At 40.5% G+C, this 18,973-nt stretch overlaps 3 protein-coding genes across 6 annotated transcripts in view; 2 read left to right on the forward strand and 1 right to left on the reverse strand.

Annotated features, from left to right (window-relative positions):
- The window catches only part of LOC141753168 (rap1 GTPase-activating protein 2-like), a 467,886-nt gene that overhangs the window by 266,995 nt on the left and 181,918 nt on the right, over nt 1–18,973 (forward strand). The gene's annotated exons all lie outside the window — the stretch shown is intronic.
- On the reverse strand, nt 3,362–4,324 carry LOC141752466 (odorant receptor 131-2-like). Its single transcript, XM_074610455.1, has one exon. The coding sequence runs from the start codon at nt 4,322–4,324 to the stop codon at nt 3,362–3,364; it is 963 nt and encodes a 320-aa protein (XP_074466556.1).
- On the forward strand, nt 17,986–18,957 carry LOC141752467 (odorant receptor 131-2-like). Its single transcript, XM_074610456.1, has one exon. The coding sequence runs from the start codon at nt 17,986–17,988 to the stop codon at nt 18,955–18,957; it is 972 nt and encodes a 323-aa protein (XP_074466557.1).

Consider the following 18,973-nt stretch of genomic DNA (forward strand, 5'->3'; position numbering starts at 1 on the left):
TACAAGAATGTTAATTTTGGAGGGCTGCAAACATCGCTGTGGTCACGTCAGCAGTAGAAGAGCATTCTTCTATTAGTGCTTGACGGAGCTCACTATAGTCATTTCTGACACTCAGAGGCTGTGACTCTATAAACTTGTGCACAGCTTTAGAGCTGGTTTTCCACGTAAGTTTAACTTTCTCTCTTTGGGTTGCATATGGCAAGTCGATTAGATTGTGATCTAATTCTCTAACATAGTCGTCAACATGATGATCACAGTTGTCTGGATCAAAATGTTCAATGCCCTTAGCCATTAACCCAAGAACTTCAAGGTGGAACACTGTGGTGTCCTTTCTAATGAAGGCGAGACTGGGCTAGCATTGCTATGGACATGTGTATCATGGCTACAGTTCTCTTTGGCTGGGAGGCAGGGGTTTCACAGCTGTCATCACTCTCGTGCCAGAGTGGAAAGGAGGCTGAACAAGCTGAACCTTCAGAGGGAGGAGCATGGATGAAAGTGTCATTTCTCAGTGGCTAAGAACATAAGGCAGGATATCTTCTTGAAGATATACTGCATGTATCCTCACTATCTGTATCAGAAAGATTAAAAGTCAGGTAGCACTTCAGTGTTTCTCTCAGTGGAGGTTGAGGAGCTGACTTCATTCCCAAGTACTTTGAGTCAGTTAGAAATCCTTAACTTCTGAGTGGAGAGGGAGTTAACCTCTCATCAAGTGAGAAGAGTGAATCTGAGTAGCCAGAATCACAATGGCTGATGACTGTGATGGAGACAGACATTCTAGTCTAAGCCCTAACAATTTCTCTGTGTGAGCAAAGATCTGACTCTGACTAATGCAGGTTTCCTAAGTAACACATCATTTTCTTATTAGCTCTCTGAACTTCATGGAGGAGACAAGCAATCTACCTAGGAATCTACCTCCTTTTCCAGGGCTGCTTTACTCTGAATGGCAAGGCTTGTTTGCCTGTGAAAGATCAGTAGCAAGCATTTCAACAATGGGTCTTTGGATGCGGTCTGCGCATCATACCTGTCAGTGAGTAGCGATTCTAATTCCTTCCTGCACTCACTGAAACTCAGCATGTTGATGAGTTCAGGGCAGCCAGGGTTTAGTTTCTGTACTAAGGAGGAAATAAAAAGCTCTACACAGGGGTTCTCCACTGTTGTGCCAGGAATGGAGGGTGAAATTCTACAGGTTGTCTATTACAGAAACAATGTTGTTGTTTATGGTGTTGCGTTAGCGGACACCTTGTTGTGGTGCTTGGGTGGAACACTAGCCTAACAAATAATGTGCTGGCCTATACTATAGGAAGTAGCTTCCTGTGGAAGACGGGTGACTATGGCACCAACTAGTGGCTCTAGTGGGCATAACATATTAGGGCCAGTTAAAGTAAATGCAGGTTTACAAAATAAGTTTGCTTACAAACTTTTAATATGCACTAACTGAAATGCAAGGCCGTAACAAAAATATACAAATCTTATAACACAGGGCTTGTAGCACACTGTGGCTCTATCTCAGGTTCTATTTAACACACACAGGCTGGAATGCATGGCAGTAACAGCCAGATACAAGCTCTTTATGTTACACAGGGCCGGTGACACGCTGTGGTGTATCTTAATTAATGGAAAATTCAAATTAAAAGGAAATTGTGACAGATTGTGGCTAGATTGCATTGAATACCTGGTATTCAAATGCTGAACCAAAAATCTTTCAAGTTCTACAGAGAAGGTTAACTTGAATTAGCAGCAATAGCAATTTCTTAAAGTAACACTATGAGGGTTTAAAGTGTTAATAATAATCACAATCTCTCAAATTGATATTCGCAACACAATGTACTTGTTATTAGTACAGCTGGATGTCTACTCCTGTGGAAGACTAGTGGTGTAGAATGTCAACAGTTTTGGTTTGTTAAGAAGTGGAATAAGATTTGTTTTGGTTTTAACCAAAATTATACTGAAAATTAATAATATGCCTCACATAGGGCACCATAATGTGTGTGAGAGAGAGAGAGGAGAGATGAAGACAAGATGGCTATTTGTCTCAAGATGGCAGCTGAGTGTGGCCTAAAGACAATATGGCGGGCACTGTAAATCTACAAAGATGGCTAAATCAAAGTTGGCCACCAGGACCTCACCACATCCTCTTTGTCTTGTCTGAGCACATGTGCTCAGTCAGAACAAACAGTGTTTGATGTGGTAGTTTGAGATTCTCTGAATATGTATGTTTGTGTTTAAAACCAATTCACAGTTTATGTAAGTGATCTTAATATGTATCGGATAATGCGGTGGGTTAGAAAAGATGGTTAGTCTGCATGCAAGACCTTTTGTCTATGTGGAGCATAACTAAACACATCAGATGTGGCGAAGCCAGCTACCCAAATATACTGACTACAAATAATATCACAGCAATATCATAGCATTAAACCAAATAAATATAGGTACATTCACCGAATTCAAAGTTAACAGTCTTGCTTAGCCATATGCTGTTGCTGTGCTAATACTGTGCTAAGATAAGTCCAGTACGTTACCCAGTTCATGGAAGAAAAAGTGGCAGTTTCATCTGTTGAAGTTGGAGGAGCCAGGCTGGAGAAGGATGTGGTTCCAGTGTCATAGTCTTTGCTGTGTTGAGATCCAGTTGTGCAGTTTGGAGGTAAACTCGTCCAATCCTTTGTTTCTGCAGCTTGGTAGCTTGCTCCGGGGCCAAAAGAGAAAGAGAGAGAACAATGGAGAGCCCTTTGATTTTATTGAATCCATTTTCACACGTATGTCTGAATGAGTCATAGGCTAGAGTAACCAGTAAGGATATTTGGGTAGCTGGCTTTGCCACATCTGATGTGTTTAGTTATGCTATACATAGACAAAACGTCTTACATGTAGACTAACCATCTTTTCTAACCCACTGCATTATCTGACACATATTAAGATCACATACATAAACTGAATTGGTTTTAAACACAAAAATACACATTCAGAGAATCTCAACCCCCACATCACACCCCCTTTGTTCTTCCTGAGCAAATATGTTCCAAAGAACAAAGAGGCCATGTAGTGACTGGCGGCCATCTTTGATACAGCCATATTTGTAGTTTTACAGAGTCAGCCATATTGTCTGTAGGCCATGCAGACATCTTGAGACAAGTAGTCATCTTGTCTCCCCCCCCCCCCCCCCCCTCTCTTTCTCTCTCTCTCTCTCCCTCACTCTCTTTCTCTCTCTCACACACACACACACACACACACACACACACACACACACACACACACACACACACACTGTGTTTAGTTTAGTTATTAAGTTAGATTAATATTGTGTTTTAAACCTTTATTATGCATTGTTTTAAGATAGACTTCACAAATATTCATTCTGTGTATTCTAGAGTGAGAGCCCAGCCTTGGCTGGGATGACTGAGTGTTTCAGTCGACAGCATAGATGGCATATGAGGATGGGTCTGATGGTCTGGTCTCTGATGCCATAGATAAGAGTACTCAGACATCTGGGAAAGATGACAATACACACATAAATAACAATCTGAATGCGCACCAAGACTATCCTGTCTAGGACCTTTGAGAGTGCTATAAGCAAGGGGTTGTATATAGTTGAAGAGAGACTGAGGCCCAGCTGCACCAGATGCAGCAGCAGTGTATTACGAGCCTTGTTGGCTGAAGATTTGTTTGTGGAGGCTGACCTGGCTGCTATCATCACACCAATATAGGAGGAAGTGACTGCCATGCCAGCTGATACAAACAGAAAACAGGTGTACGCTTTGTCATAATCATCAGACATTAGGCCAAGCAGCATGTTTTTTCTGGCACAAAAATATTCCATCTGCAGGCTCTCCAGGTCATCAAATGGAAAATCTAACAGTAAAAGAACTTGTGTGAGGACATTTAGTGAACTGAAGGCCCAAACCACAATGATAGCCACTGCTGTGTTTCTGATGGTGATGATGGTAGCGTGCCTCAGTGGGTAGCACGCAGCCACATATCTCTCCAGAGACATCACCACCAGTGTGAGAGGGGAGATTACAAATGTGAGATTGGAGAACATGCTGAGAACACCACATACAGGATATGTCAGTTTTACTCTACAAGCAGCCAGGAGGTACAGTAACTGACTCAGTGCCAGCTGTACAGTGTCTGCAAAAAGGAGGTTAAACAGAAGAATGTAACGGGAGGTCTCACGAAACACTAATTTACTCCTCAAGGTGAATAACATGGTCCCATTAATGAAGATAAACACACAGCATGGTACTGTAGTCAGAGTGGCAAATAACACTGTTTCCAGTAACCCCAGCCCAACAGTGATGTTGGTCTGAGATTGAATTGCATTTGACATCTTAGAGAAACATTGAAGAGACATACAAATGTTAAACCTCTTGATGTAATCCAACAGGAAAAAAAACAAATGGACGCTCTTTCAGTTTGTATTCCTACAACAATGAAGACATGTCATCTTTTCAGTAGATTAATGCCACTGAGTTCACATGCAAAGCTCCAAATCATCCACATACTTTTATCAGGGTAGATGCTGGTCTGCAGGGTTTGCCTTACCTCACCAATTGTTTATGAGCTCTGTCGTTACATCATTTCCCTTGACACAATCACATACCAGCTTTGTTAAAAAAGGTGTAATGGGTTATAGGGTTGCAAATTTTAAGTACTTTCCTTCATTTAATTTTTTTCATTTCAAAATTTATTTCGAACATGTAGAATACAAAAAAATAAAATAAAAAATAAAGAAAAAGAACGATCATACCAACAAGTGGACAGTCAGAAACAAGTAATATTTACATACAATGAAAAGCATAAGAAAAATAAATAGTCAACACTTGATGCCTTGATTTACATATTCGAAAAGGAGTGAGAAGTATAAACTTATTTAATCCCACCCCTTCTCCATAAGTCAATTATTAATTATTAACCAGCTTCCTTATTGAGCCATACATACCGTATACTTTAATTCAATTTACCTAAAGTTGTCTAACTATATTTATTATTTATAATTATTCTAAATATAATTATTACCTTTAATCTGTGTCATACAGAAATATAAATTAATTACTGATATAATTATCCTTATCAAAATATAAATGTATTTATAATATAACTTAATCATAATACCAATTCATTACTTACATATTTATCTTAATCATATTGACTATTTGTTATCTTTTCTTATATGCGCGAATTATTATTTATAATATACAATTTATAATATACAATAAGCACATGCAATACAACCCTCAATATATACATACATACACATACATACACATATATATATATGTATATATACATATATACACCGCACATTGCACTACATGCACACATTACATACCACGTATACATATATATAAACGTATATATAGACATATATACATGTATGCAATACACAGCGTCCGACCATGCATACATTATTCTTATACCCAAAATCAAATATCCACAAATTTGCATTATTCTTTACAGAAAAAATAGGAAGATAGACTAATACAGAATAAATATTAAGCAACCAATAAATAAATAAACAGTAATAAATAAATAAACAGTAACCCCTGTAAACACCTTGTGATTGTTAAATCCTTAATCAATCATTGCAACATTAACGATCAATCACTCGATTAATCGTAAGTTAAAAAACATTTTAAAAATGCATTTTCCACACAATACCAAATGCGTTTTTGATTCAATCAAGGCTTTATTTCCACAGCAACATATTGCATATCCTCTGACATTAGACCCTACACCGTTTTTTGCTTTTTTTGGACCGCACGGTCTTTTTTTGTAATAATTCATGTAGAATCTCAACACCGTAATGCACAATCATGACATTTACAAACTAGGACAAACTGGGCTATCAGAATATGTGTGCTGCAGTGATGTCAGCAGGCGTTAAGGAAGCGGCAGTTAGAACAAACACAGGCCAGGTGGTTGCAGTTATTGTACACCATCCTGCCTCTCTGTTAGAGGATTTGCCTCTAGTTTTTCAACTCCCTTTGGCATGGGGACATTAACTGAAGGACGTATGTCCGCTGGCCTAGGGATGATGGGAGGTGGGGAGGATAGACCAGTTGGAAATGAGTGAGCTGGCTGAGAATCACCAGCTTGATTGGACTGTGGTGGGGCCCCTTGAGTTGCTGGACGGAGCCCTTGTGCTGCCGTGTTGCAGGCACAGGGGGAATGCAACTTGGCCTCCACCAGGGGGGGCTGATGATGCAGGCTGCGGCCGTGGAGGTAATAATATGATAACTCTGAATTAATATGCTGTGACAAGGCCAGTCTAACCATTATCATGAATGGTGCATTATTGTAAACATGGATACCAAACTGTTACGATGGTATTTAATTGTATTTCATATGTGTGTGTGAATATATATAGTTGGCACTGTGCTACACAGTGCTCTTGTATGTAGGAAACTTCATTTAAAAAAACTCAGACTAATTGCATGCATTGTTAATATCTTACTCGATTAAAAATCGAAGAATATTTTATTGATATTTGTACATACTTCTTACCAAATGTCATGTTTAAGCGATATGTCCCTTTTCGTCTATACAGTTTAGTTTCACTGTTTGCTTGTCATAATCATAACTATCTGAGGACAGTTCACAGACAAACAGAAATGAGTAAAGTATTGTGACATGCAAGAACAACACATACATGTTATTACAAATTTATTATATGAATAATTAAGACATGTAGTGAATGCAATTAATTTAAAGATTTTCTTCAGATCATCACTTCTTTAATTGGTTCACAAACACAGATTTGTATTATTATCATTGTGATTTTGAATATGTAGTAACATCCTTGAGAATAGTGTACCATGTTCAAAAATCTTTTCTTTTCAAATTTCAAATTCAAATTGCTTTGTACATGTCACATAGAAAACTGGATTGTTTATTGAAAAGCATTCACTTCAAATTGTCACTGGCTCTTGTTGAGGAACACTGAGCATCTCCACCAACAGCACAGATTTTGCATGAGAACGGGTCTGATGGTATGATCCCTGAGTCCATAGATGAGTGTAGTCAAACACCTTGGAAGGATATTCAAGAACACAAAGCATACATTGTAAATCCGCATAAGGGCGGATCTCCTCACAGTTCTGGCTATGGCTATAATGATGGTGGAGAACAAGGAGGCGATGAGAATGAGGCTTAGCTGAATGAGGTGAAGTAGAAGCGTTTGAAGAGCCTTTCTAGCTGACACTTTGTCTGTTGAGGCAGACCTGGCTACAAGCGCTACACCAATGTAGGAGCTGACGATTACTACACCCACTGACAGAAAGAGAGTGCTGGCATATGCTTTTTCAAAATCATGAAAGATTGGTGAGAAAAAAATGTTTTCTTTAGAGCACAAGTCATTTGCATGCAGATTTAGGGAGATTTTTGTGAACACATACACCAGCATAAAAACTCGAATGAGGATGTGGATAAAACTGAAGGCCCACACCACAACAATGGCCATTCCTGTGCTTCTCATGGTGAAGATGGTAGCATGTCTCAGTGGATGGCATACAGCCACATATCTCTCAAGTGACATCACAGCCAGGGTGAGAGGGGAGATTGACTGTGTGAAAACTGAGAGCAGAACTAGGACACCACATGCATAATATGGAATTTTTATCAGCAAAGACAGTAAGTAAAGCAGAAGGTTTGATACCAGGTGAGCAGTGTCTGCAAAGAGCAGGTTGAACAGCAGGATATATCGGGATGTCTCACAAAACACCTGCTTACTCTTCAGAGTGAACAACAAAACACAGTTAATGCAGAAGAAAGAGCAGATTGACCCAACGGATAACATGCCAAATAGCATTGTCTCATGGGGAGCTTGATACTGCAAATTCACAGTGATATTGGCCTTAGGCTGCAGCAAAGACAACATTACAGAATGATGTCTGAAAAAAAACATGTAAACTACATAACATACAAAGTACACATCATCATGCCAAAGAAGCTAAAAATTATCCCTCACCACAAAAACCTTTTGAGTGCTGAACCTCAAATTATCCATCAATGTTGAGCAGTCAGGTCAGGAGGTTGGAGGTAACGTTCATTTACACAAGAGCAGAGCAGATCTGGTGCTGTTATTCCTGCATGGACGGTATATATGCTTTGTTCTCAAGCCAACTTCACAGGACGTTCATTACGTAAGCATGATCATCAGTTTAGAAATGAGTGATGTAATCTTTCTACCACTGTCTACTTTTCCCCCCCGCTGCATTCAATGCTTCCATTGCCTGTCTCTATTTTTGGCTTTCAAATAATTTATTATTATCCAGACTTTGATTTTAACATAAATACAGTAAGTACTGTCCTCATGTACAAGGTAAAAGTGAACATGGCTCACTGCTTGACCCTACTGAAGGGGAGTAGTCAAATGCGCAAGCTGCAACTGTAAGTAAAAAAGAAAAATCTCAGTTTTTGGCCCAAATTTTTAAAAATGTTGGGCACCCTGGACATCTAAACCCCAAAAGGCACAACTAAACCACACTGTCAACCATCTTACCAACTTTGAAGTTCCTAAGTTAAATAGTTTTCGAGTTCTGCTCCGGAAACGAAAGTGTGACATGTGAACGGACTAACGGAAGGACACGCGGAGCGCTATATACCCCTGACTACGTTGTCGCGGGGGTATAATAAGATGTTTAAAGTTACTGGCAACGATTATCCAGTAGTTGTTATAGGCCTATTTCATACCACGGTAAAAATGACTGTAAAACTAACTACATTAGTTTTTAGCATACTGTAAAATGAAGTTCATTATTATACTGTTATTTTATATGGATGGGTGTTTCTTTGGACCCGGATGTGAGACTATGCTGGCGTGTATGCTTCTCAATCCGACTCAGTTTATGTTTTTTACTGCTTTTGTTGCTGCAATCTGTGCTTTTCTTCAAGTAGGAATAGGTGCAGACCTTCTACGCCTAATCCTATAATTTTCCAGTCCTGTGTTGTCAGATTGATAGTTGCACTGCTGCGGCTCTGTTTACTCACCCACTCTGATGGCCAAGCAAAATACTTAACCCCAAACTTCTCCCGAAGGCTGTGCCATCAGTGTGTGTGAATGAAAAACTAAGGCTCTATATAAATGCATGTCCATTTACCATAGCTAGCTAGCGATCCACCGTCGTACACAATAAACTGTGAATTCTCCAACTCTGTACACCATGAGTGGTTTATTTTCTACCTCAATACCAGGACTATCCTCATGGTCTCTCCTCGACTCATCATCCTGCTCTGGCTTCACTGCTGTACCACTGCTGTAGTCCGAGGCTGGGTGCCTCTTCTCCGGCTCGCGGTTTTCTAGGCGCTTCTCTGTTGCTACAATGCTGTTCATAAAATACTCCACACTGGAGCTCCTGAACCTCAACCATCACATCATCATAGACTGCCTCAATGTCATAACATCAGACCCCTGCGTGGGTTGCAGTGTGTTTACTCGGACCATGCTATTCCATCTGTACTGTCGGACAGCTGCTCTGTCGCACAGCAACAATATCATTACAACAAACCAGACGTGTGCGTTGGCAATCTGAGGCCACTTGTCTATGTTGACCGTGTCGTTCCACCCACATCTGCCTCAGCGAGAATAAAGTCGTAATGTTACGAAAATAAAGTCATAATATTACGAGAAAAAAAGTCGTAATATTACGAGAATAAAGTCATAACTTTACGAGAAAAAAAGTTGTAATATTACGTGAATGAAGTAATAATATTACGAGAATAAACTCAGAATATTACGAGAAAAAAGTCCGAACTTTACGATAAAAAAGAAAATAACTTTTATAACGACTTTTCTTTCTCGTAAACCTTTGACTTTATTCCCGAAATCTCAGATTTTATTTTTTTTCCTCAATGTGGCCCTAATACTCCGTCGTACTGTCATACCATAGACCTACAACAATGATAAATAAAAATGAAAATGTAAACAAAAAAACAGTTATTCATTTCCACAATTTTTTTTAAAAATCCACAGGGAGCCACTGGAGAGGAGCTAAAGAGACGCATGTGCTGACCCTCGCACTAAACCGAGCCACACCCCCGGGCTTTGTGTATATACAGAAGCCTTGTTTGGGTCGTGGTGGTGGGCTGGCTGTAATACATCGAGCTGACATCCTGGTCAAGGAACTCCCAATACGCAATGTCACCTCATTTGAGTGTGGGGCATTCCCTCCAGCTGGCTCCCCACAGCTCCAGGTGGTCCTCATTTACTGCTCCACAAAAGTGTCCACTACCTTCATGTCTGAGCTATCTGAGCTCCTCACATCTGTCTGCTCCATGTCTCCATCTACACTCCTGCTTGGTGACTTCAACATCCACATGGACTCCAGCAGCTGCACATTCGCTACCAAATTCCTGTCACTGCTGGACTGTTTTAACATCACACAGCATGTTCATGGTCCCACCCATGCCAAAGGTCACACACTGGATCTGGTGTGTTCGACTGGCACATCTCCCTCCCATCTGCAGCGTCTGGACATCATTGTATCCGATCATCATGCCATCTACTTAACCTTTCCTGTCCCCCTGCCCAGGCGGGGCACTAAACATACCATCACGTTCAGGAACATTAGGTTAGTTAGTGCCCCAGCCCTGATTAACATGACAGTCACTCATATGACCTCAGATCCCTTCGACACTATGGTGGATGGCCTGGTCTCGCCCCTCTCAAAACCCAGACTTTCTCATTCTCCAGTCCTGCCCCCTGGTTCACCACCAAACTCTGTACCATGAAGGCCACTGGTCGCCAGCTGGAGAGGCTCTATGAAAGATCCGGCCTAATCGTTCACCTCAAGGCCTTCAAAGATCATGTGCAGACCTACAAAGAAGCTCTTTCCCGGACAAAAACCCAATACTACTCATTGGCACCCAACAACATCACCCTGAAAGCTGTTCTCCACCATCAACTGGTTCCTCCGCCCCCTCAATATCCCCCACCCCACAGGTCCACCCAACCTCTGCTCCAAGTTCCTGGACTTCTTCCGGGCCAGAGTGGACTCCATCCACCAGCAGCTTCTGACGCCTGGCCAGCCACAGGGTGATGCTATCTCCGCTGCATGCCCGCCTCAGTGCTGCCTTTCCTCCTTCTCCCCTGTGGATGCTCTTTATGTTGCTAAACTGGTCAACAAAGCCAAGGCCTCCGCCTGCTGTCTGGATCCCGTGCCCAAAGCCCTGGTCAAGGCATGCATTCCTACCCTGTGCCCCATCACGGTGGACATTACTAACTCCTCCCTCAAAATGGCCGCAGTCCCTTCTATTCTCAAAAAGCCAGGTCTGGACCCAGGTGACCTCTCAACACTCCATTTAATTTGATTTCAGAGCAAATAAGTCTACTGCAACAACCAATTGTTTCCTTATTGAAAATATCAAAGCTAAAGTTGATAAGGGGGGAACGGACTTTGCGGTATTTCTCGACTTAAGAAAAGATTTTGACATTGACACAACCTTGAGTTATTAATCACAACATTCTTCTTGCATTTTTTTTCTTCTGCTGCTTTATGCTTTATGCTACCTCAAAAACAGAAATCAGTGTGTAAGGATCAAGGATACGGTGTAACCCATTCCCAGTTGTAATGTCCCAGGGCTCTATCCTTGTCAAGGGTCAAAGTTCAAGGTTCTTTATTTGTCAGAAGTCAGTTCCAGCAAAGCAGTCATTGGCAATGGTGTATATGTATATATTTGTATACTGTATATATAACAGTGGAAATCGCACAAGTCTTATGGCCTGCTGACTGAAACTGTCCCTGAGCCTGGATGTGCGGGACCGGATGCTGCGGTACCGTCTCCCAGACGGCAGCAGGCAGAACAGTTTGTGGCGGGGGTGGTTGGGTTCTTTAATAATCCTGTTGGCCTTTTTCCTACACCGCTGGGTGTAGATGTCCTCCATGGATGGCAGAGGTGATGCAGCCGGTCAGGATACTCTCGATGGTGCACCTGTAGAAGTTGCAGAGTATCCTGAAAGACTACCGCCCAGTAGAACTCACTTCCACCATCTGCTCCTCTTCAATTGATAAATCTCATTCGGTCACTACCCAAAGCTCATGTCCATAGGTGAGGGTCGGAAAATAGACATACTGGTAAATCGAGAGCTTTGCCTTCCGGCTCAGCTCCCTTCACCACAATGGTCCGGTACAACGCCTGCATCACTATGGATGTTGCACCAAACCACCTGTCCATCTTACATTCCATTTAACCCTCACTGGTGAAAACGACCCTGAGTTACTTGAGTGTTAGTGTTTGACACCTTAATTTGTTTTTTTTGGGGAGATGCTTTATGAGTTATTATTAGAAAACATTAAAAAGAATTGTGTCAGGGCATGTTTGCTTGATTGACAGGTATGTCAGCCTTCCATTTCAGTTCCTTCCCTTTGCCAAAATTTGGATTTGACATCTGATGGCCATGTGTGGTTTCCCAGTCTTAAAAAATGTATATTATATACATGTAGATTGTCTATTAGATTTTTACATTAGGTTTTAAAGTATTCTGCTTTAACAACTAATGCCCAAAACAAAAAAAGAAAACAGCAGTGGATGCAAGTCAGTAAAAGTTAGACTTCTCCTAGCTTTTCCAAATAATGAGTTGTGTTGTTGTTATGAAAATAATGTTTTTAGTTTGGTGAAATTCTCTGAGGTATCACAGAGAGAAATCCCCACAACTGACCCAATCCCCTGAAAACTAATTTAGACACATTAAATATTCAAACCCTCACTAACATCATCATGTCTTCATTAAATATTAATCTAACTAATGCCTCCTGTGTGTGTTTATCAGTAATGTTAATGGAGATGGTATGGCAAAGTTGAACAAGTCAAGAGTACGTGTATGGAGCAAACTTTTATCTTCAATGTCTGTCCTAAAATGTTAACTTGAACCTTAAATGTCTGAACTCATACTCAGGTATGAAGTTGCATGTAGTTGTAAATAAATTTAAATATTGCTTCACATTTCAAGCTGCCCTTGACAAGACTTTTATGTAAAAACTCTTCTCCGAGCCTAAAGTGGGGCTGGAACAGATACCAAAATCTCTGTTGAATTTGTTGTTTATCCAGTTTAAAATAGTAGTATAAATAATTACATAATTATTAGATAAATACAGTTTTAAACAGAAGTAATTAACCTAGTGTACTTTATTATATTCAAATAAATTAAGTCATTGTAAATGTGTCCTTGTATCCCTTTATTATAGAAAAACACATTATTTCATCAATTTTCATTGTGCCCTAAAGTTAATGCACTCCTAAAATGTTCAACTTGGGAGCACATTTGCACATACTGTAAGTTTAGTGGCTCACTTTATTTTGTTTCTTCAATGAACTCTAAATTTGCACCACAGATCTTGGGTTTCTATATTAAGATAAGATTGATGAGACCTTTTTGAGTCTTTTTATACTTAATTTTCACACTTATTCGGTTCAAAATGAACATTGATAAATGCACACTTTTATGAAAAATTTGAAAATAAAAATAAAGCTGCAAGCAGCGATGAACGGGCCCTCGCCCCCTTGCGCACGTCGGGGAACCCGCTGTCGTGCATTCCCATTAAAGTTGCACACTGCGCGCAACAGTTAGAGGAAATTTTCTGCATGGAGCGCATGGCGCTGTAAGTGACCTGTTGAGAACATGTGGGGCATCCTTTAAAGGCACTTCTATGAGGGTGGGTGGCAATATACAACCATTTCTTGTTGCCAGTAGGTGGCGTTATCACCATAACTCAATAATGGCACGTATATGTCTTCAGGCCAAGACTCTTATAAAACATGTAAAGTTTGGGGCTGATTGGACAATGTATAGTCAATATACAACAACTTACTGTTTCCTGTAGGTGGCGCTATGACTATCACTCATGATGGCACGTATATGTTATCCAGCTTGTGAAATTTAGGGCATATCGGACTATGTAAAGTCAAGTTACAACAGCCTCCTGTGTGATGTCGAAACATCAAAATTCGCCGAAACCACAAAAGCTTCGTAATTTAGCATCATGAAGGTGTTGAGATTCTGCTGCCCGACTTTGAAATGTATCTCTTGAATCCTCTAGGAGGAGTTTCGCAAAGTTCCATACCTGTAAAGTGATAAAATAGCGTCTACTCACATGACGTATGACATCATTGTTTGAGCGATCAAAAATTCTTTCATAATTTAGCGTCACATTAGTTTGAGGGTTATACTACCCAAATTTGACGCGAATCCGATAAACTCTCTAGGAGGAGTTCGTAAAAGTATGCATAAAATACATGAAAAACACACAAAATCACCCAATCACTACAGAACTTTGAATTTCGCACCAGTTCTGATGCGTATTTCACTTTTCGTGAGTTTTCGTGCATCCTAAGTGCCTCAAAAATGCGATCTCGCAGCAGAAAAATAATAATCCTTAGAAAAACAATTACTATTACTACTACGATTACTACCTAAACATTGACCCCTGCCCTATTAACTGCAATGTGCTCACAGAAAACATTCACAGCTAACAACTGGGTGTTGAAATGACCCCTGAAATTTCTTGTACTGCAGATCCTCTAATGGCCAACGGACACTGGCTCAGAGAAAACTGTACTTTAATCAATCGAAAAATCCTTTTAATAATATCTTGAAATGCAAAATAAACATATTTCTCCCTCCAAAAAGGAAGGTGTCAATAGTTCATTTTACTTCTGCCAAAAACTTTTTTAAAGTTTAGAGTCATTAGAGTCAGTTTGTTGTATTTTGGGACGTTTCCTTAATTGTCTTCTTGAGTAAGTAATCTTGAGTGTAACTATTGTTGTGGCAACGCTGTTTTTCAGTCACAGAGAGAAATCCCTCCCATCTGACTTAGTCTCCTGGTAACTCATTTGTACACATTAAATATTCAAACCCTTACTCATTAATGTTTTCAGTAAATATTGACATAATTAATGATTCCTGCGGGAGTTTATCAGGAATCTTCATGCAGAGGTTTTTGACGTGTACCTCTGTGGAGACAAAGTATGGCAAAGTTTAAGAAGTTAGAATAAGTAAAGTCCAAAGTAAATAGAAAAAAACTTGTTGGTTCAAAACTGTGCTTACCCATTTCAAGCTGCGCTTTACAAGATTTAAAAAAAATGACATGTCTTCTCAGTCTGAAGTTGGTCTGCAACAAAGAGGAACATCTCTGCTTGTTCATTCTCTCTGTTTTACAACATGGTGCACAGTTAGGTACACTTAACACATCAATATAAAGAATATGTAATTAGTTGTAAATGGGGTACTTCATAGCATCTTATGCTAGCTAACATTAGATAGCTCCTTCATAGCTACATAGCTCCTTGCTAAACAGAGCAATGAGAATGAGAAGTGGCACCTCTATGTCTGAGGCCATGGTGCTCTGGAATATGGTGGATTGTGCCACTCGGTTTGGGAGTTGGAGTTCAACTATCTTAGTAAAATGGAGCATGACATTGAGAGGCGGTATAATGCAGGCGTTGTACCGGACCATCAGGGTGAAGAAGAAGTCGAGTCAGAATGGCAAAGCTCAGGATTTAGTTTTAGTTTTAAGTTCCAACTCTTACTTATGGTCATGATCTGTGGTAGTGACTGACATGAGTTTTATCCTCACTTGTAGAACAAAGTGGCGTCTTCTGGGGACGCAACACTGGGGTTCAGGAGCCAGGACTTTGGAGAAGGAATGGTGATGATACCCACCCCTCTCCAGGGTGTTTGTTTCACAGTACCAGCTGTGTTCTAGTTTTGACCCCACAAGATCAGCTTGAGCTAGCCAGCCTATATTATACTTTGCGAGTACACAAGGGTCCACTAGGGTCCGTATGACGTACATTTCATCATCAGTGGGTGTAGGCGTGGGTTCTGTGTGGACGTCCGCCTTCCGGCAATTTGTTGTGGCCGTATGGACCTGTCCCTTCCCCTTGACTTATATTCCCGATTACTATGGTTTTCAGCATAATACTACAGAGCATACTTAGTGCAGCAAACAGTTGTTGCCAATGTTGTGGGATTTGCTAAAAGCCACAACAACCAACAGATGTTTTTGCTGGTGAGTTTTGCTCTGACTAGGTCCCTAAAGAGCTATCACTCTATGCTCAGTAATGTGAGCTTGACAGACTTGTTGGAGGCTTGAAAGTTACCTTTCAGCAAAGGAAACAGCTCGAACATGTGTTTTTACAATACAAAACTGTGTGGACTTGCCTGAGCCGTTAAAGCTGTGATGTGCTTGGTCGTAGTGGGAGTAAATAGCACATTTACATACCCAATCATTAATGTAACAGGCATTCAGGCAAATACTACTGCTTTCATTAAGGGTGTAACGGTACACAAAAGTCATGGTTCAGTTTATACCCCAGTTTAGGAGTCACAGTTTGGTGCGAGCTCGGCACATTGGAAAAAATACATTAGGATATTTTTATTAATTTATTTCGAACAGACAGTTGTGCAAGTGCAACACTTCTATTCTATTGTATTACACTATACGAACACTGAAAAAACACATTCCCAAAAGGCAACAGGTCACAAAAGGCAAACTTAAAAGCATCTCTCATGCAATGGAACTCAACATACAAATAAAACTTTAGTTAGTCCCACCATAGCTATATTTAAACTTCCAAAGCACCCAAACATATATGTATTCTGTTCCGCCCCATTCTGCTCCCACTTCCACCGAGTACACATGAACCGTACTCCGGTCCACCTTTTCAAGTGGACTTGAGTACGGATCGACGAATTTCCCGATTACTGAATGGAGCGTTCATACTTATCACATGAACTGGACTTTGGGATCCAGCTTTTCTCCTGAAAGTGACGAGGCGCTCCTCTGAGCCGCTCAGCTTTTAATTAATTATTAATATTTCTTTTAACCGTTTTAACCGATAGCGTTCATCGGTTAAAATGCTTAATGTCTGTTGACGGTTAAACGGTTAATTATTAACATCCCTAGGGTCAAGTGTACTCGGACCCGTGAACCTGGGTCCCTGATGTGAAAGCACCCTTTCGGAATTGGCAGTGGAAATCTTTCTGTAAAGTGATATTAAAAATGACAGCCATGCTTAATACAAGCAAAAACAACAAATGAAAATAATACTACATCAGTATTCCACTAAGTTCGAGATAGATACTCTCCTATTGTCATGTCCACTATGGACATACATCACATGACCCGGGGCAGGGGTCAGCAACCTGCAGCTCTGGAGCCACATGTGTGCGTCTCTTTAGCTCCTCTCCAGAGGCTCCCTGTGAATTTATAAAAATGGAAACGAATAACTGTTTTTTGTTTACATTTTCCTTTTTATTTATCATTGTTGTAGGTCTATGGTACGACGGTACGACGGAGTATTAGGGTATTATGACTTTATTCTTGTAATATTACGACTTTTTTCTCGTAAACTTATGACTTTATTCTGTAAATCTCAGATGTTTTTTCCCTCCATGTGGCCCTAATACTCCGTAGTACATTTGCTCTTTGGCCCTCACTGCATTAGATTTATATACTATATACTTAGACTATAAACTGTGTTACCTTCATCACAATGATCACATGTTGTTGTTTTCTTGCCTAAATTGGCTCTTTTGATAGTAAAGGTTGCTGACCCCTGGACTAGGGTATTGGAAAATAATGGAAGAGAAATTACCTATTCCTAAACTGTTAACCATGCGGACATGTGATGGTGTCACGTGAACTTGGTGTGACGACAGAGCTCATATACAGTATGTGAGGGTAGGCAAACGTTGCAGACCAGCTCTGCTCACAAGGAAACAAGCACAGGCTGCTGCTGCTAACTGTCTAGAGAGGGAAAATGTATGTGGATTATTTCTCATGTGAACTCAACGGGCATGTCTGCTGACTTTGGAGCTTCGTTGTTGTGGCAATACAAACTGGAAGAAATTAATTTTGTGTTCAATAGGTTAATGTCTTAAATACAAACTGGAAGAAATTAATTTTGTGTTAAATAGGTTAATGTCTTAAATACAAACTGGAAGAAATTAATTTTGTGTTCAATAGGTTAATGTCTTAATTGCTTCTCAAAATGTTGTACGCAAATCAATCTCTGACCAACATCACTGCTGGAAAGCAGTATCAGGGGTTACTGGAAAGAGTGTTATTTTCCACTGTGACTACAGTACCATGCTGTGTGTTTCTCTTCATTAATGGAATCATGTTATTCACCTTGAGGAGTAAATTAGTGTTTCGTGAGACCTCCCGTTACATTCTTCTGTTTAACCTCCTTTTTGCAGATACTGTGCTGCTGGCACTGAGTCAGTTACTGTATCTAATATCTGCATCTAGAATAACACTAACATATCCTGTATGTGGTGTTCTCACCATGCTTGCTGATCTCACGAATGAAATCTCCCCTCTCACACTGGTGCTGATGTCTCTGGAGAGATATGTGGCTGTGTGCTACCCACTGAGGCACGCTACCATCATCACCATCAGAAACACAGCAGTGGGTATCATTGTGGTTTGGGCCTTCAGTTCACTAAATATCCTCACACGAGTTATTTTACTGTTAGATTTTCCATTTGAGGACATGGAGAGCCTGCAGATGAATGACTTTTGCTCCGACATAGCCATGTTTCTTGGGCCAATGTCTGATCATTATGACAAAGCGTACACCTGTTTTCTGTTTGTATCAGCTGGTGTGGCAATCACTTCCTCCTATATAGGTGTGATGATAGCAGCCAGGTCAGCCTCCACAGACAAAGCTTCAGCCCAGAAGGCTCGTAACACTCTGTTGCTGCATATGGTGCAGCTGGGCCTCAGTCTCTCTTCAACCATTTACAACCCCATCCTCATAGCTCTTTCGAGAATTGTTACGAGGATAGTATTTGTGCGCACCCAGAATGCTTTTTATGTGCTTATTTTCATCTTCCCCAGATGTCTGAGTTCTCTCATTTATGGCATAAGAGATCAGAACATCAGACCTGTCCTCGTGTACCATCTATGTTGTCGACTGAAACTCTCAGTCGCCCCGGCCAAGGCCAAGGTCTCACCCTAGACTTCATGAAATGAGT

This window comes from Sebastes fasciatus, chromosome 16 (genome assembly GCF_043250625.1).
Source record: "Sebastes fasciatus isolate fSebFas1 chromosome 16, fSebFas1.pri, whole genome shotgun sequence".
NCBI classification, from domain to species: domain Eukaryota; kingdom Metazoa; phylum Chordata; class Actinopteri; order Perciformes; family Sebastidae; genus Sebastes; species Sebastes fasciatus.